The sequence below is a fragment of the Vipera ursinii genome (genome assembly GCF_947247035.1).
Source record: "Vipera ursinii genome assembly, chromosome: 2".
NCBI classification, from domain to species: Eukaryota; Metazoa; Chordata; class Lepidosauria; order Squamata; family Viperidae; genus Vipera; species Vipera ursinii.
The window spans coordinates 179,381,903-179,401,753 of NC_139513.1; the positions used below are offsets into that span (position 1 = coordinate 179,381,903).

A 19,851-nucleotide genomic window follows, 5' to 3' on the forward strand; every position below is an offset into this window, starting at 1 on the left:
ACACTGAGAAGGCCTCCTCAGGGTACCCTCAGCTAGACAATGTCGGCTGGCGAACCCCAGGGGAAGGGCCTTCTCTGTGGGAGCGCCAGTCCTATGGAATCAGCTCCCCCCTGAGCTTCGGATGACCCAAGATCTCCGGTCCTTTCGCCGCGGCCTCAAAACTCTCCTTTTCCACCTGGCTGACCTGGACTGACAGGCATTTTAATTATGTTTACAATTTTTAATTTATTTTTAATTTTTAATTTTAATTTATTGCACAGATGACTTTAATTTTAATTTTATCTTAATTTCTGTTATATGTTATTGTTGTTAGCCGCCCTGAGTCCTTCGGGAGATAGGGCGGGATATAAGTCCCATTAATAAATAAATAATAAATAAATAGCCAATACTCCAGAAGATAGGCTTAAGATACAGGAGGATCTGGACAGACTCGAACACTGGGCACTATCTAACAAAATGAAATTCAATTGTGAAAAAAGTAAGGTTCTGCATTTAGGCAGGAAAAATCAGGCACAGGTATAGTATAGGTGGTACCTTGCTCGATAGTAGTAACTGTGAGAGGGATCTCGGAGTCCTTAAATATGAGCCAGCAGTGTGTTGCAGCTGCCAAAAAAGCCAACACAGTGCTAGGCTGCATTAACAGAGGGATAGAATCAAGATCACATGAAGTAATAATACCACTTTACAATGCCTTGGTAAGGCCACACCTGGAATACTGCATCCAGTTTTGGTCACCACAATGTAAAAAAGATGTCGAGACTCTAGAAAGGAAGATCAAGACGCTACACAAGCCCAAAACTATAGATCAATATCGCTTTTAAATACTGATTATAAGATATTTGCAAAAATTTTAGCAAATAGATTAATGAAGGTAATGCAGCAAGTGATTCATAGTGATCAAACTGGATTTATAAGTGGTAGACAAATAAAGAATAATGTGAGACACATTGTAGATTTATTGGAATGTTTGGATAGAAATAACCAGGTCTCTGCAGCGCTGATCTTTTTGGATGCTGAAAAAGCCTTTGATCAATTTGACTGGCAATTTTTATTTAAGGTACTGGAGAAAATGGAGTTTGGAGATAATTTTTTACAACCTATTAGGGCAATATATCGGAGGCAAACAGCTCAAATAATAATTAATGGTAGTCTGACAGAAACATGTAATATTGAAAAGGGTATAAGACAGGGGTGTCCGTTGTCACCTTTGTTGTTTGTTTTAACATTGGAAATATTATTAATTAAGATACGAGACTCAAATAAAATTAAGGGAAGTAAAATAAGAGATCAGGATTATAGACTGAAAGCATTTGCAGATGACCTGGTTATTACATTAAGTCAACCGACTTACTCAGTTGTAGAGTTGATGGAGATAATAATGTCATATGGGAAAGTCTCTGGATTTAAGATAAATGCACAAAAAACTAAAATATTGTCTAAGAATATGACTATAGAACAAAAGGTTGTTTTAGAAGAGTTAACGGGATTTGAAATAGTTAAAAAGACTAAATATTTGGGGGCTTACCTTTCAGCTTCAAATGTGAAGTTATATAAGAATAATTATGAATCGCTATGGTTAAAAACACAAAAAGAGTTAGATGGCTGGAAAAAATTACAATTATCTTTATTGGGAAGAATTGCAGCAGTAAAAATGAATGTCTTGCCAAAATTCTTATTTTTGTTTCAAATGATACCTATACTTAAAAAGGATTTAAATTTGGAGGATTGGCAGAAAGGTATTAATAAATTTGTTTGGGCAGGTAAAAAGCCACGAGTTAAATTTAAGATAATGCAAGATACATGTGAAAGAGGTGGTCTTAAAATGCCTAATCTTAAACTATATTATGAGGCTGCCCTCTTTTGTTATATATTGATGCATTCTCATTTTCCTTTTCATTGTTTATTTTATTGTTCTATTATTTTACTTCTGCTTTGTTTACACTTCTTTTACAGAAAGATATGCATGACATCATCACGCAAATGAGGTAAATATTCTGCACCATGATGCGTATAGCATCACTTGCATTCCTTGCAGATATCCATGAGTTTAGAGATTAATATGAAGCTAGCTATTTACCTGAAAATCCTGCAACTCTCTAGAAAATGCAGACTTCGCTAAAGCCTGTCATCTGTTTCACTAGAGGTCAAGTTTAATAAGATATTTATAAGATACAGACGTGCTATTATGGAGGTTAAACAACTAGCCATGGCTGGCTGAAGAAATTTGGATGCTGAAGTTCATACATCTTAAAATTGCTGGGGTTAAGAAACACTGCGAATTTTATACGAACATCTGAAATAAGCTAATTTCGTTTGGTTTATCAAAATATCCATCTTGTTCAAGAAAACCACTGTATTGAGGCAGGCCATAAAGAAAGATACAAAGAATACATCAAAATGCTGCATGTCATAAAAGTGAGGTAGGACATAAAAGTGAGGCATGAAGAAAATGTGTGTATTAGTTAGAAGAAGAACAAGGAAATGGAGAATACCAAACCACAAGTTCAACTGTAGGTCACACCTCCAGATGCGATTCAAGGTGCTGGTAATAACCTTTAAAGCCCTACATGGCTTAGGCCCGGGGTACTTGCGAGACCACCTGCTGCCATTATCAACCTCCCATCGCCCGGTTCGCTCCCAGAGTCAGCCTCCTCAGGGTGCCGTCAGCCAGGCAATGCCGTCTGGCAACCCCCAGGGGGAGAGCCTTCTCTGTGGGCACGCCGACCCTCTGAAATGAACTGCCTCCGGAGCTGCGGATGGCCCCTGACCTTCGGTCCTTCCGCCGTGACCTGAAGACTTGGTTATTCCAACAAGCGGGTCTGGACTGACTATGTTTTTTATATTTGGCTTTTACTGAGTTACATTGTCATGTATCTATTACATTTACTGTTTAATTCTTTTTTAAATTTTGTATTTCATGTTTCTTAAATTTTCTTGCTGTGAGCTGAAGGGCGGCATATAAATTCAATAAATCTAATCTAATCTAATCTAATCCCAGATGGAAGGATTTTTGTCCCTGAGAATTTAGCCTGGCCAGTAGTAAAAGAAGCTCATCTAACTACTCACAGTTCAAAAGTTTTACTCTGCCATACATTTTGCCTATTCTTGTATACAATGTTTTTGATAGTCTATCTTCGCTAGCTGAAATGAAGGAGTAACTCTGAGGTGAGACTCCATTGTCAGATGAAATAGTCTCAAAGGGGTGAATGAGGCAGGCCATGAAGAAAGATACAAAGAATACATCAAAATGCTGCATGTCATAAAAGTGAGGTAGGACATAAAAGTGAGGCATGAAGAAAATGTGTGTATTAGTTAGAACAAGGAAATGGAGAATGCCAAACCACAAGTTCAACTGTAGGTCACACCTCATAGGCCAGCACAAAGTTCAGTTACAGCTAACCACATATGTCTGCTTGTAGCTAAACCACAAATGGTGCCGGAAACGTAGATGCTTAGCAAGACCTTTGCTAGAGACAGGGTTGCAAGATATTTAGCTATAATTTAGCAACACAAAGAGGGGCTAGAAATGAACTAGAAAGGGGCATAGAATTCATGTAACCAATCAGAGCTCATAAGTTACATTTCCGTGTTTTGCTACTTTTGGAGACTATATATGTACTTGCTTTTCCATGACAAGGTGTTCAGACATTGATATTGCTTTTTGCTCTGAACCTTTTGTGCAAAATAAAACAAACTTCTTTTGATTCCCGGGTCTGAGTCTCTTGATTCTGCAACAGTATCTCCCTTCTATTATCTTATAGGACTTGAAATATTACACATGATGTAATCAAATTCTGATTTGGAATACCTCAAGCCTGACATGAGCTAACACCTTTACTAATCTAGAGGTAATGTCCCTTTCGGATTGTTATTGTGCTACATACATAGTAGTAGTTTTGGTTTAATTTCTTGCTGCAGTCTCTTGTCTGTAATAAAGTTTTCACTCCCCTCGAAATTGAGGCAGAATAAAACTTTAAACTTTAAAGTCAGGCCGGACCCCAAGAAGAATCCAGCATCACAACTGACTAGCAAGTTGCTCTCGTGGTGTCTTTCTACTCTTTTTCTATCTCTATGCTCTCTTTCCCTTGACGTGTGACGAAGCTGGCGGCAGCCCTGCCGCTGCCAACATTGGCCTCATGACCGGATGTTTGGAGTCACTGTTTATACTTTCAAGGCGCCGGCAGCGAGGCAGCCCCATTCCTTACGGGCTTCCCCGAAAATAAGAGAAGATCCGCGACAGAAAATTGGTAAGGAACCTCTTCGGTCATTCTGCCTGACTTTTAGGGTCCATCTGATGCAAAACGGTAACTAGAGTGACAACCCACTGTTATTTTTTTTAAAAAAACCCCACAAATTATATTTATTTGATGCTTCGAACTCAGAAGCAGGATATATCTTTTTGAGAGAGCATTTAGCCATATAGGTTATATACGGAGAGGCATAATGAGAAAATAGTTTTCCCATTCCATCTATTAGAAATCCAAAAAATTTGCAGGGCAGTGAGAGAGCGATCTTACTTCATGCTGTTTTTAAAAAAGAATGAATTAACGTTCCCGGATCTGGTACTGCACTAAAAAGAGTGTGGCAGGGAAGCTCAGCAAGGAGCCTTGCAAAGCTTCATATCCTCAGAATGTACGGGACTACAGCACTCATCATCCCTACATATACTCAGTGCTTTTTTTCTTAAAAAAAAGTGCCGGATCTCTCATCTTGTTAATCTTTTATTTATATAATTTATTTATATATTTGTTTAATAGAGGAGGAGACAACTTTTGCATATATAGTATGACATATATTGAGTTCCTTTTGGAAGGACTAGCATTGGGAGATAATAGATGTCTAATATAAGTGCATATGCTGCCTTCAACATATATGTGTTTAATTGATGGAGATGTTACTGACAAAATAATGAATTGCAACAAAATTGTTATTAATACATAAGTTAAACATTTTGTTTCTATTTCTTTACAACTGCTGATAAAAAATGGCCTGGCTATTGTCAAATTATACATACGAGATCAGGCTTAGGTGAGGGGGAAAGTGTTACAATACAATCTATTTATGAATATGAATGAATATGTCTATACTTGCCCAATGTATTTTAACAATGATATAGAACTGTGCTATGAGGAGCTTACAATTTACATTTCTTACTCTTGGGGAATTAATGACAGAAAGAAAATGGATTAAAAAAAGTAGATAAATATGAGAAAATATAGTTGCATATCCTTAAGTAATTTATGAAAAAAAATGCTTAAGATTACCACTTCAGATAGATGTACAAAATCTGCAAGAATTCAGATAACCACTAAAATAGTGGCCATGAGACACAGTTCCTGGCTGAGGGAGGTGACCGCCAGCCCCTCCAGGCCACATGGGACGATGTGGTCAAACCAGGTTAAGTCAGTGCAGCAGTTCAGGGCCAATCCGTGTGAGGTGATGTGTCTCCCGCAATGCACCCCGGTGGTGCAGAGCTTGCAGTCGCCGAGCCAGACGCCGGTGCGGGGCAGCAGGAGGGCGTGGGCGGTGGGCAGGCCGAGGCAGCAGCAGGCATCACGGGGCAGGCGCTACATGGTGGCCATGTAGGTGTGCAGGGTGAGGCGGCGGCACAGGTCCAGCACCGGGTAGGCCACCAGCTGGCCCAGCCCTTGGAAGCTCAGCCACCCCACCAGCACCGCCTCCGCCTGCCCCGCGCAGCCCTGCCGTGTAGAGGGGGCCGCTCAACTGTCTGCATCATCCTAGCTGTGGCAGCCATGTGCAAGCAAAGATAGATGGTGGGGCTGCGACAAGGCCAGTCAGCTGGTCGCCATCACCACCGTGCCATGGCCCCTGCATGCTCAGCCCTTGACGTCCAACCTCGTCTTCCAGCGAGTGTCCTGGGAGCTCATGGGTCATGCTGGGTGCCTGCTGCCCAGGGACCCAGGCAGCCCGTGCTGCGGCCCCACACAGCCCGAGCGAGATCAGGCCCTGGCGCCTGCCCTGGTCCCAATCTTCACTGGAGACCCCTGGATCCCCCCCAGGCCCCCCCCAGGTACTTGACGCAAACGACATGAGCTGGCTACGTGTACCCCAGCCACGCCCACCCAGTTGTTTGTGACCACCTGGCCATGCCCCCTGGCCATGCCCCTGCTGTCCCCCAAGGGCAACTACAATGTTGATGGAGCCTCAATGAAATCGAGTTTGACACCCCTGCTGCAGACATAATCGGCAGAGAGGTCGGGAGCTCCAGCGGCCTCTGCGATGGCTGGCAGTGGGGCGGGGCTCTTCGGGAGGGATTTTTAAAGCAGAATAGGAGATTGACTGGGGGAAGATTTTATTTTTATTTTCCAGAGAGACAAGCCAAGAGGAGGGAGAGCGAGGTAGGTAGTTGGCGAAAAGGCTTTTTATTCTCTCTCCAGAGAATAAACTTCTTACCTCGCTGCTGAATCCACAAAGCTCCGGCAAAGCCTACCAGCCAGCACTGATCCCCCCCCCAACTCTCCTCTCTGCTACACTTTCTTCCTTCTCTCCTTCTCATCTCTTTCATTCCTCCACACTCAGGAAGGGGTAATGGGAGTGGAAGAGGTTGCCAGCACTGCCATGTTGCCACTGGTCTTGCTATCCTGCATGGGGAGGGGTCTGTCCTGGTGAAAGGAAAGCCTCATGGCTGCGAGGCTGTCAGTGGTGGTGGTGGTGGCGCAACCTGGTTGTGTCCATCAAAGCCAGAACACGCTCAGCCTAAGATCCACTGGAACCAGCAAGGAGCTGCCTTGCTACCTCTGTCCCATCCCCCGGGTGTGCGCACAGGAGACGGCCAGTGCCAAAGTCCTGGGTGAAGTCAGCCTGCAGGACAAAATAGCCAGCAGGGACACTGGACTCTGCTTGCGCATGCACCCAGTGGGCAGGCCTTCCCCATGGAATTAAGGCTGAGCGCGTTCTGGCTTTGATGGATACAACCAGGTTGTAGATCAGCATCTGGTTGGCCTGGGTCAGGCCGAGGTGCGGCAGGCTAGTCCTTCGCTCTTTCCAGAGCAGGTCCCAGGGCCAGACAGAACCACATATCAGGCCGGATCCAGCCCACGGGTCTTGTGTTTGACTTGTCTGGTCTAGCCACTCTGCCATAAAGCCCAGATTGATGGAGGGCTGCAGTGATGGTTGTTCTTCTGGAATTCTGTCCCAGCTCCATATAGGATCTCTGGAGCTCAGTCAGGGTGACCATTGTGTGGTTGGTCATCTCTCTAAGGCCCTTCTCCCCCCAGTTGCTCAGTTTGACCAGCAACCAGATCTTGGAAGAGTCCTGGTTGTGCCAAACTTCTTCCATTTGAGAATTATGGAAGCCACTGTGCTCTTAGGAACCTTCAGTGCAGCAGAAATTTTATTGTAGCCTTCCCCAGATCTGCGCCTTACAATAATCCTGTCTCTGAGCTCTACAGGCAGTTCCTTTGACCTCATGGTTTGTGCTCTGCTACACTATGCATTGTCAGCTGAGAAGTCTATAGAGAGGTGTGTGCCTTTCCAAATTATTTAATTTAATTTATGAATTTAATTTACTGCAAGTAGACTCCAGTCAAGATGTGGAAACATGTCAGCAACGATCAAGAAAAATGGGAAGCACAGGAGCTAAATTTCAAGTGTTGTTGCAGAGTCTGAATACTTATACCAATGTGATATTTCAGTTTTTTCTTTTTTAATAAATTTACAGAGATTTCACTGTGCATTATGGGGTACTGAGTGTAGATTAATGAGAAAAAATGAATTTCAACTGTAGAATCAGGCTGCAGCATAACAAAATTGACAAAAGTAAAGGGGTCTGAATATTTTCTGAATGTACTGTATAGTTAAACCTTTTTAAAGGATTGAAGGAGACACACCCAGTGATTAGAACTTGTTAGTCTGCAAGATCTCAATTTTTTTAAAAAGGCAAAGGAAAAAAACTAAAAAATTAATCAGGGATAGAAGTACTGATCAGATTTAACTTGCTGCAGTAACAGGTTCCAAGGTCGTGGCATTCCATCAAACAGTGAAGCAAATTTAGAAAGCCACTAAAGATGTTTTAGAAGCCTAGTAATTGATTATTCATTATCAACAGTTATTGATTACAGAACATGGAAAAGATTTAAAGTTCTGTGAAGCTTTCATTGTAAGAGAAAAGAAGGACCTGAAGCTTCCCCCATAATCCTTTCCTTTTTTCCACTGAGAACAAATAAAGTTAATATAAATGTGCTAGACTTATTCATATATATATTGAATGAATAGAGAGGGAAAAATACATTTCTTATAGTCTTTTGATCCATAATAAGTTATTGATATGCATAGTGGAAAAATCTTAATAAAATGTGCTCTCTACTTGCCCTCCCACTTTGCCTAAGATGCAAATTGACCTTCACTCTCCCAAACAATCTTATCAAAGCAAAAAACTAAAACCTCACCAGATCACAGTCAAGCCCAAGAGTAACCTATATAAGGGAACTGTCACCTTCCATCCTCCATCAGCTGATGACCTCAGTAGTCCCATCTCCTTTAATTGTAGACTTTCCAGCTCTGCTTCCCTCCTGAAAAGCCCATTTTGCCTAACCGTAGAACTAACCAACTACACTGACAAGGACCTGCCTAGCTTGCCCAAACTGGCCAGGAAATCAGATCCTTAGGATTTCCCACCTTGTACCCTATACAAATCTTCGCTTTTTCATTGTTCAAGATCCCTCTTTCTTGTAAAGCAGGCATCCAACGATCAGTCTTTGCAAGAAAGTATGGTTTTCAGTGTTCCTTCTTGCAACTGATTCTATGACCTATGAAAAACATTTAACAGATATTCACATTAATAAGACAATCCATAGATACTTAAAATTATTCAGCCCTCTAATAGTAGATAAAGGGACGCGGTGGCTCAGTGGGTTAGGACGCTGAGCTTGTCGATCAGAATGTCGGCAGTTTGGCGGGTCGAATCCCAAGTGCCGCGTAACAAAGTGAGCGCCTGTTACTCGTCCCAGCTTCTGCCAACCTAGCAGTTCGAAAGCACGTAAAAATGCAAGTAGAAAAAAAGGGACCACTGCGGTGGGAAGGTAACAGCGTTCCGTGCGCCTTTGGCGTCTAGTCATGCCGGCCACATGATCACGGAAGACGTCCTTGGACAAACGCTGGCTCTTCGGCTTTGAAACAGAGATGAGCACCGGCCCCTAGAGTGGGAAATGACTAGCACACATGTGCGGGGGAACCTTTACCTTTACCTTAATAGTAGATAATAAGCAGAACATGTAATAGAGAATTTGACCTCACTGCTGGAAATGCAGGTTGGGGAGAAAGAGATATATCATTGCTTGAGACTGAGTAAAGTGTAATAGCTGAACATTGAGGATTAGCAAGATGAATGTTTAAATCTCCATTTAGACATAAAAGTTATTGAATGGCGATGGGCTAAATACCTGAGTGGCTATAGGTTCAGTCTAATGTCTCTCCCAGGGTTGTTGTAAAAATAAACAGGATGGGGAAGGGTTGTGTATATTGCCTTAAGAACCTTAAAGGTAAAGGCTTCCCTGAGTTGAGCTTAATTTCTGAGACTACACAGATACTATAGCCCTGTATAGTTTCCTTAGTAATAAAAATGTACTATGCCAGAGCCATCTTCTAAGATGATTTCTACATTTTTGCTTGAGCTTAAGTTCTTTCTAGCTTGCAGAACTTCAAAATATTTCACTTAAATTTAACGTGGATATTTCTGCTGTCAGGGATATGTAGTAATGTAAATTCATTTGTTCAAGATGCAGAGCTTCTGGTTTGCCATTCAGCTATTTACTTCGGTGGGGAATGTTTTTTAGCACTTGGGGAAAAAAAGTACAACTCTCACTGACAATGGCTCTGCTTCTCTTTGCTGCTGGTTCATCTTATTGGTTCTCCTTAGCATCAAAGGATTGTTGAACTGGACTTCCTACATGTGATATCAGCAGTAAAATGAATAGTTTTGTGGGAGATCTTGCTTTGTCTGCTTGCATTTTAGAGCTGATGGTTTTTGTGATGACATATATAATTTGGCACAGTCTTTCAAAACAAGTATTGGTCTTGTATTATGTTTGTTTTTAGATCACTACTGACAAGTTGAATGCCTCGCAGGGAACAAGAAGCTCCACTAAGTCACAAACCTGGTCTTGTGAGAAGATTTGTTAGCAGCTGACTTTAAAACTTCAAGATGGGTAAGGAGGAAAGAAGTTTTAGGGCATGTTTCAAAGCTCTTAGGATAATTAGATTAATCCAGACTATCATGGAATTATTTGGATAACATAGATAATAGTAGTGAGTTTGGATGTTTTGCACTTTTAACCTGGTTAATATTGCAGATTTCTAGATTATATAAATTAATGTTATCCCTCTTTCTTAATATGTAAAGGTGGAGTGAGACATGTTCTGTTTATATGTAAAAAACAGATCATGACAAACCTTACTGCCTTTTTTTGATAAAGTAACTACATTAGCAGACCAGCAAAATGTGATTGACATAGTGTACTTGGACTTCATTTGATAAAGTAGACCACAGCCTACAGGACCTCTTAATGAGATGTGGGAAACACAGCTTTACTACTTGATGGATTCGTAACTGGCTGATAAACCACACTCAAACTGTAATCCTCAATGAAACTACATTTACATGGAGGGAAATATGCAGTCGAGTACCCAAGTGTCATGGTTCCAACTAATGAAACATTTCAAAGAACCTTCAGGCATTGTTTATTCTAAAAAGTCTATAATAATGAGAACAAAGCGTCGGCACAGCATGGTGGGATGCCAAGATCTGTATTCCCCTGCCTTTAGCACCCAATATCTGGCACAATTCCCTCCACCAATTAGCAATCATAAATCACGTTCTCCAATTAGTTTGAAAGGCAAAGCTTCCCTTCCGTTCTGTAACGTGCCATTTCTTATCTTATTAAAAACAACTGGGGGAAACATTCTCCCTCTTCCCCCCAGCTTCATCTAATTATAACAGCAAAACAATTTAAAGGAAAAGGATGCCTCTTATATTGTCAAAGCAAAAACATCCAATGTTTGCAGTGTTGACATCTGGCCCACCTTATAAAAAGGATAGATCCGGTAATGTAAACAAAAGCAAATGTCAGGGATTATCTCTTGGTTTCTTGGAGGGTTTTTCATGAAACCTTTTTTCATGAGTTGGTCAGCCTTCACATCACTAGATTTCACTCAAGTAGCTTCAGAAAGTGAGTACCCCTTCCATTGCACTAGGTACTACAATTTCCCTTTAAAAATTCTAGAGTCAAGAATACATTTCACTTCATAGTGTGTCTGACCCGCTACTACAAGGTGCCCGAGTGCCTTCTTAGGGGGAGGTCTTAAGGTGGAATCCTGAAAAGGTTTCAGCAGGCTGCAGTGGAAGACAGGGTGAACTCTCCCTAAAAGCCTAGGGAGTTTTAATTCCACTGTGATGGGGTTGATGATCCTTACGATGCAGAAAGGCCCCAAAAATTTCAGTCCTAATTTCTTGCTGGATAATTTGAGGCATAAATATTTAGTCGACAGATAAAACTTTTCCCAAACTTGGAATGTTCTTTAGGGAGCCCTCTTTTTATCAGCCTGTTTTTTATAGGTCTCAGAAGTCTTTTTTAATGCTGTTTTCATGTTTCTCCAAACTTCTTCCCACTTCCTCACCCATTGATCAAGTGTCTGGGAAGTGGAGGGCACCTGAGGGTAGTCAGGCATTGGGCTGAACTCTTTTTCTGTGGCTACTCTGAAAGGTGTGTAGCCGGTGCTGCTGTGAACAGAATTATTGTAAACCACCTCAGCGAAAGGGAGGAGGTCAGTCCAGTTTGTCTGTTGGTAGGAAACATAGCATCTGAGATATTGCTCCACCATTTTGTTAGCGGATTCTGCAGCCCCATCAGTAGCTGGAAGAAAAGCAGATGATAAGCTTGAAATGATCCTATTAATTTAAGAAAACTCCTCAAAACTTTCACTGTGAACTGCACTCCTCTATACGAAATTACTCACTTAGGGGTGCCATGCAGCTGGTAGATATGTTTCAGGAACAATTTAGTCAGTCGTTGGGCAAATGGGAGTCCTTTGCAGGCGATAAAATGAGCCTGCTTCAAGAAAGGTCTATCACAATCCAGATGACAGTATTTCCTCTACTTTAGGGTAGGTCTACAATAAAGTCCATAGCTATTTCTTCCCATGGTTGAGAAGGGTCCGCCACTGGCTGCAGTAACCCAGGTGTTTTCCCTGGAATTCTTTTCACAGTGGCACATACAGCACAACTCCTGACATAGTTTTCCACATCTCATTTTAGCCCACTTTTGTTCTTTTGCAGTAATACAGCTCTGATTGCAACATCACTGGCGTCAGTTTAGGTTATGAAGGGCTCCCCTGGGCATGCATGCTTTAGGACTGTTTCAGCAGCAAATAGTCTTTTTAAATTCTCAAAAGTTGTTTGACAGCTCATTGTCCAAGCAAGTGGTTGGCCCGGTCGCGGCTTCCCTCCTCCTTTGCCTGTTTTGAGTAGTTCTGTAATGGGTAGGGCAATCTCAGCAAAGGAAGGGATGAATTGGCGATAAAAGTTGGCAAAACCTAAAAAGAGCCTTGGTGGAGCAGTGGGCTAATGCCTCCTTAAGTAACACCAGCAGTTGCCTGCAATTAGTGCAGGTTCACATCCCACCAGGCTCAAGGTTGACTCAGCCTTCCATCCTTCCGAGGTAGGTAAAATGAGGACCCAGATTGTTGGGGGCAGTAAGCTGACTTTGTAATAATGCTGCTTGGGGGGGGGGGCGCGGCGAAAGCCCTAATAAGCAGGCATATACATAGAATGAAGGCTATTGCTAAGCACATTGATTTGTGCTTAGATTGTAAGCCGCCCTGAGTCTTCGGAGAAGGGCGGGATATAAATGGGATAAAAAAAAAAAGCTCTGAAGCTGTTTGCGAGTCTTTGGCGGCTGCCATTCAGTTATACTTCTCACTTTGGCTGGTCCATTTCTACACCCTCATTGGAAATTCTGTAGCCAAGATAATATAATCAGGTCTGGTGAAATTCACATTTCAACAATTTGGCATGAAGCTTGGCCTTCAATAGTTTCTTTAACACTTCTCTTACTAGCTTTATACGATCAGCCATATTTGTGCTGTATATCAAGATGTCATCAAGATACACGAGAACACCTTTTTATAAGGGATCATGTAGGACCTCATTAATCAGCTGCATGAATACGGATGGGGCCCCCTGCAGTCCAAATGGCATGACTTTGAATTGGTAGCTTCCCAAGGGACAATTAAAGGCAGTTTTCCACTCATCTCCCTCTTTTATTCTCACCCGGTATTATGCCTCTCTCAGGTCCAAAATACTCCCCTTAGCTAGGTGGGTTAACAAGTCTTTCAGGAGGGGGAGGGGATATTTGTTCTCCACACTCACCGCCTTTATAGTCTACACAGAGGCCTTTATAGTGTATGCAGAGATGAAGAGACCCATCTTTTTTTTCTTTGAACAACACAGAGGCTCCCAAAGTAGACGTGGCTCGTTCAATGAACCCCCCTCGCTAGGTTTTTAGCCATGTATCATTGCATCTCCTTCATTGCATCTCCGCTGTCTTCAAGCGGTGATGTGCTCTGACTCTCTGGTTTCGATCCGTGGTTCCGGGAACGAGGGTGAGCAGCCTCCTGAGCTCAAGCTTGTGTATTTTAACGCCAGGTCCGTAGTTAATAAGGCTCCTCTCATCCAAGATTTGGTTGAGGAGGAGCGTGTGGACCTGGCTTGCATTACGGAGACCTGGTTGGGCCCAGAGGGTGGTGTCCCTCTGACTGATCTCTGCCCACCAGGTTTTCGGGTGCTTCACCGGCCTCGGACTCAGGGTAGGGGCGGGGGTGTGGCGGTGGTTGTGAGGGAGACCTTATGTCCGCGGGAGGCCACCGTTGTCCAGATATCCGGGTGTGAGTCTCTCCTCCTGAGATGTGGCCCTAGGGCTCAGTTGGGCCTGCTGCTGGTGTACCTTTCGCCTAGTCGTGTAGCAGCAGCCCTGCCTGAACTTCTTGATATCCTCTCGGGGTTGGTGATTGAGTTCCCCAAAGTTATGATTTTGGGGGACTTCAATCTGCCATCCCTGGGGGGATCATCAGAGTTGGCTCGGGAGTTCATGGCTTCCATGGTGGCCATGGACCTGATGCAAGTAATTCAGGGCCCGACTCATGGGGGGTGTCACATGCTCGATTTTGTTTTTCTATCTGGACGGTGGTTAGATGATCTGGGTGGGGGTTCTCCAATTATTATGCCCCTGTCATGGACCGATCATCATCTCCTGCGGCTGGTCTTCCGTTTCGCCACTCCCCGTCGCGGGGTTACGGAACCAACAAGATGGTTCCGCCGCAGGCGCTTAATGGACCCTGAGCGGTTTCAGGTGGCGCTCGGGTCCCCGCCTGCCGCCTTCGCTCACAGCTCGGCCGATGCCTTGGTGGAAGCCTGGGAAAAGGCAGCCATGGAGGCACTTGACCGCGTTGTACCCATGCGGCCTCTGACCTGGCGCAGATCCCAGTGGGTTCCATGGTTCTCTGCGGAGCTCCGGGAGATGAAGCGTCGGAGACGGGGCCTAGAGAGCTGTTGGAGATCCAGCTAGTCTGAATCCGACCGATTGCGACTAAGGTCCTCTACGAGGTCTTATCTCGCGGTGATGAGGACGGCAAGGTCTAACTACTTTGCTACCCTCATTGCGTCCGCAGATAATCGCCCGGCCGCCCTGTTTAGGGTGACCCGCTCCCTCCTTAATCAGGAGGTGAGGGAGGAGCCCTTGCAGGGACGTGCCGAGGAATTTAGCCAACATCAACGCTCGGATCCGGACCGGTCTGGACTCCGACTGGGCAGAGTCTGACAATTAGGACATGGGTGGTCTTGTCAATGTTATCTGGGAGGAGTTCGATCCTGTGACTCTGGAGGAAGTGGACAGGATTATGGGGAGGCTGAGCTCCACCAAGTGTTTATTGGACCCGTGCCCTTCCTGGCTGGTTTATGCGGCTTGGGAGGGGACACGAGGCTGGCTCCAGGTGGTGATATCTCCATCTTTGAGTGAGGGTAGTTTCCCCGCCGTCTTGAAGGAGGCGGTGGTGAGACCTCTCCTCAAGAAGCCTGCCTTGGACCCAGCTGTGTTAAACAACTTTCGTCCGGTCTCCAACCTTCACTTTCTTGCGAAGGTTGTTGAGAGCGTGGTGGCGCATCAGCTCCCTCTGGTCCTGGAGGAAGCTGATTATCTGGACCCGTACCAATCGGGCTTTAGGCCCGGGTACAGCACAGAGACGGCATTGGTCGCGCTGGTGAATGATCTCTGGCGGGCTCGGGACAGGGGTTGTTCCTCTGTCCTAGTCCTATTAGACCTCTCAGCGGCTTTCGATACCATCGACCATGGTATCTTACTGCGGCGTCTCAGGGGGTTGGGAGTGGGAGGCACTGTTCTGCAGTGGTTCTCCTCCTACCTCCTGGGACGTTCGCAGTCGGTGCTGGCAGTAGGGCAGAGGTTGGCCACGAGACCTCTCATTTGTGGAGTTCCTCAGGGGTCAATCCTCTCACCTCTCCTGTTCAACATCTATGTGAAGCCACTGGGTGAGATCATTCATGGTTTTGGGGTCGGGTATCATCAGTATGCTGATGATACCCAGCTTTTCATCTCCACCCCAAACCACCCCAGTGATGCCCTCGATGTGATGTCCCGAGGCGGTTCAGGTCTGGATGGGGAGGAACAGGCTTCGGCTCAATCCCGACAAGACTGAGTGGTTGTATGTGCCAACATCTCGGGAAATTCAGGTTATTCCATCTTTAACCATGGGGGGTGAGGTGTTACCCCCGTAGATAGGGCTCGCAACTTGGGTGTCCTCCTTGATTCACAGCTCTCCCTGGAAGATCATATAGGAGCTGTGACCAGGGGGGCCTTTGCCCAGGTTTGCCTGGTGCGCCAGTTGCGACCCTATCTGGACCGGGATGCCCTGCGTACAGTCACTCACGCGCTCATGACCTCTCGTATAGACTACTGCAATGCTCTGTACATGGGGCTGCCCTTGAGGACCACTCAGAGGCTCCAGCTGGTGCAGAATGCGGCCGCACGAGTTGTGTTGGGGGTCTCCCGATACTCCCATGTAACACCTCTACTCCGCGAGCTGCATTGGCTTCCAGTTGCCCTCCGGGTAAGATTCAAGGTGCTGGTGATGACCTATAAAGCCCTAAATGGCATGGGTCCGGATTACTTACGGGAGCACCTGCTGCCGGTGTCAACCTCTCTTCGTCCACTGCACTCCCACAGAGAGGGCCTCCTCAGGGTGCCGTCGGTCAGAGAGTGTTGGCTGGCGGCCCCCAGGGGGAGGGCGTTCTCTGTGGGCATGCCAGCCCTTTGGAATCAATTACCGGTTGAGCTCCGGATGGCTCCTGACCTTCGCTCTTTCCGCCGTAACCTGAAAACTCACCTATTTGAACAAGCCGGTCTGGTCTAATGGGTTTGGGGTATTTAATTTTTAATTTTTAATTAATTATCTATTGTAATGGGCTAGTCTATTTAATCTCATTTTTATCTATAGGTAGTCTCACAGTTCCCATTCCTTTCTCCCACCAGAAAAACGGCTTCCATTTGTCCAACCAGGCTAATCCTAGGATCACAGCCTCAGTCATTTTGGGGGCCACCAGGAAGCGAATAAACTCGCAGTGTTCACCTATTTCTAGGTGTAGACTCCGTTAATTGCGTGACTAAAGTCCCTCCCAGCAGGGAGCCATTGGCTTGCTCGAACCTCACAGGTTCGGAGAGCAGTTTTGCTCATATGCCTAGTTTCATGGCAAATGGCAAGATAATGATGCATCGGGAGTATCCAGAATCAACTAGCACCTTTAAATCTACCTGCATATCCAAATTAGGGATTATGAGCTTGGCAGGTAGTGAGAAAGGTGGGATGTGTCAGCTCACCATTGGGTCGTTCTCTCCGTTGTCGCTGTCGAAAGAGGGTGGAACAGGGGCAGATCCAGCCTGAGTCCTGGTGTCCTCCCATGTGGGAGATGTGACCTGGGCAACAGGTTCCTGCGTGATCCGGTTGGATTTCTCTCCCATTAGCCGCTGTGCAGGTTTCTTTCTTGCTGCTGGTCCTGGTCTATTCTGCGATTGGGGGTTGGAGACTCGGCAATTTGCTGCTCGATGTCTCTGCTGTCCGCACCGGAAACACCTAATTGATGGGCCTGCAGGTGGTCTGGGTCTTTCAGCCATCACAGTAGTAGGAGGTTTTCATGGGGGTGATTGCCATTCGGGTTGTTCTGGCTTCAGCTCAGCTTCAGGTGGGGGAGGCTTCTTATAATAGGCGAGCTGAACGTCTAGTTTTACCGCTGTCTGGTACCATTCTTGCAGCTGATCAGGTATTGCTCAATAGATGCAGGCCTGAGAGAGGTGGTCATCCAACTCTTCCCTAAAGTGATGTTTTATGGACTGCTCAGGCCACCTCTCTAGCTGACTGGCTATCTTGCGAAACTCTCGTACATACTCCAGGGCAGGCCGACCAGCTTGCTTTATCTTATGAATTTATTTATTTTATTTATTTTATTAGACTTATATACCACCCTTCTCTCGTAGGACAAGGTTTTTTTTAAAAAACAATGCAACAAATTACAAAAATTAAAAACAATTAAAATGATTACACTAACCTTGAAATAAAAACCCAATTACAATTAAAAATACAATTAAAACCCCAGTTAATACTCTCAGTCCAGGCCAGAAAGCTCAAAGAGCCAGGTCTTCAGGTCCCGGCGGAATTTGTTCTTCTGCTTTGAAGGCAATGGACAGGTCCTCAAATCTTTCTCTCAGTCCTAGGAGGAAAAGGTCTGGAGGGCTGTCTGGTCTTCAGACAGGATTTTCCACTCACTCAAATTCTCAGTGGCAGACAATCTGGTAGCTCTCCACCATTCTGCTTTTGAAGTCTTTGAGGGCAGCAAGGCAGTTTCAAGGTGTCTGGAGTCTCCGCTGGGTTGGATCCAGCCTGATGACCAGATAAGCTCTCATAACTGCTTGGGTTCCACCTCCATCTGGGAGTCCTGCCAAAACTCATCTTCCCACAGCATGCTGTCTGTTGCTTCCCCCACTGGGATATCGGTAGCTACTGGGTCATCATCTTCAGTCAGATTCTCTTTTTCCATGATGAAAATTTTTCCCTGAATCTTTGTCAGCTTCTCTCAAGCCTAGAGACAGCGGCTGGAGCTCAGGACTCCAGATAGTTTGAAAAGAAAGTAGATTTTGGCATGATGTCATGGTTCTTACTATTGAAACACTTCAAAGAACCTTCAGGCATTGTTTATTCTAAAAAGTCTATAATAGAACAAAGTGTTGGCGCAGCATGGTGGGATGCCAAGATCCGAATTCCCCTCCCTTCAGCACACAATAACTGGTACAATTCCCTCCTCCAATTAGCAGTCATAAATCATGTTTTCCAATCAGTTTCATGGGCAAAGCTTCCCTTCCGTTCTGTAACATGACATTTCTCATCGTATTAAAAACAACCGGGGAGAACATTCTCCCTCCTCTCCCCAGCTCCCCAACTTCAAAGAACCTTCAGGCATTGTTTATTCTAAAAAGTCTATAATAATGAGAACAAAGCGTTGGCGCAGCATGGTGGGATGCCAAGATCCGAATTCCCCTCCCTTCAGCACACAATAACTGGTACAATTCCCTCCTCCAATTAGCAGTCATAAATCATGTTTTCCAATCAGTTTCATGGGCAAAGCTTCCCTTCCATTCTGTAACATGACATTTCTCATCGTATTAAAAACAACCGGGGAAAACATTCTCCCTCCTCTCCCCAGCTTCATCTAATTCTAAGAGCAAAACAATTTAAAGGAAAAGGCTGCCTCTTATATTGTCAAAGCAAAAACTTCCAATGTTTGCAGCATTAACACCAAGGTTCTGTTTACACCCAATAGACTTCAACATCTTCATAAACAATTTAGATGAGGAGATAGAAGGGGAACTCATCAAATTTGCTGATGGCACCAAGCTGTGGGGAACAGCCAACACTTTGGAATATAGGCTCAAAATTCAGAAGGATCTTGACAGATTTGAACACTGGGACCTATCTAACATATTGTTGAGTGGAGAGAAAAATAAAGTCCTGTACTTGGGCAGGAAAAGCCATACATAGATACAGAATAAGTTCTACCTGGCTCAACAGTAGTAACTGTGAGAGGGATCTAAGTGTCCTAGTGCAGGGATTTTCAACCTTTTCACAGATTGTACTACTTTTAGGATGTGACAGTATTTGACTACCAACACTGCTTAGCAAGCTGTCAAAAACTTGATGACTAAAACAAAGGGGGGGATTTTGGGTTTTACTGATTAGATTCATTTGTTGTTATAGAAATGGCTAGTTCATAGATCGGCAACCCACGGCAGCCTAGTGCCCGGCAGGCAGTACTTGGCAAGCAGGCGTGGGCGATGCACCGGCAGCTCCCACCCCTCCCAAGTATCAGGCGGTGCTGCCCAGGCACACCGCTGCTCCTGCCACCACAGCCACCAAAGATGGCAAGCGCAGCAGCTCCCATGTCGGGCCTGGAGCACCTCCAGTGTCTCTCGGCAAGGGCACAAGGCTGCTGCAAGAGCAGCCACCGCTGCCTTCCTGTTCCTTCCACCCGGCAGGCAGGCGGTGCTGCTCCTGCCGCCACAGCCGCCAAAGACGGCGAGTGCAGAAGCTTCCACGCCGGGCCTGGAGCACCTCCAGCATCTCTCGGCAAGGGCACTAGGCTGTCGCAATAGCAGCTGCCGCTTCCTTCATGTTCCTTCTGCCCAGCAGGCAGGCAGTGCTGCTCCTGCTGCCACAGCCACTAAAGACAGCGAGCGCAGTGGCTCCCACACCGGGCCTGGAACACCTCCAACGTCTCTC

At 45.1% G+C, this 19,851-nt stretch overlaps 1 protein-coding gene across 4 annotated transcripts in view; it reads left to right on the forward strand.

Annotated features, from left to right (window-relative positions):
• Window positions 1–4,174: 4,174 nt before the first annotated feature.
• Window positions 4,175–19,851, forward strand: part of MCOLN1 (mucolipin TRP cation channel 1) — a 49,524-nt gene continuing 33,847 nt past the window's right edge. For 3 of the 4 annotated variants that reach the window (XR_014491460.1, XM_083354686.1, XM_083354685.1), the window contains exons 1-2: window positions 4,175–4,247; window positions 10,057–10,166. Coding sequence is in view for 2 of the 4 variants with exons in the window: in XM_083354686.1 (XP_083210812.1) it covers window positions 10,163–10,166 (4 nt within the window). In the remaining 2 variants the exon portion in view is untranslated. The remainder of the gene's footprint in view (window positions 4,248–10,056; window positions 10,167–19,851) is intronic. The other variant, XM_083354687.1, reaches the window with a different exon arrangement.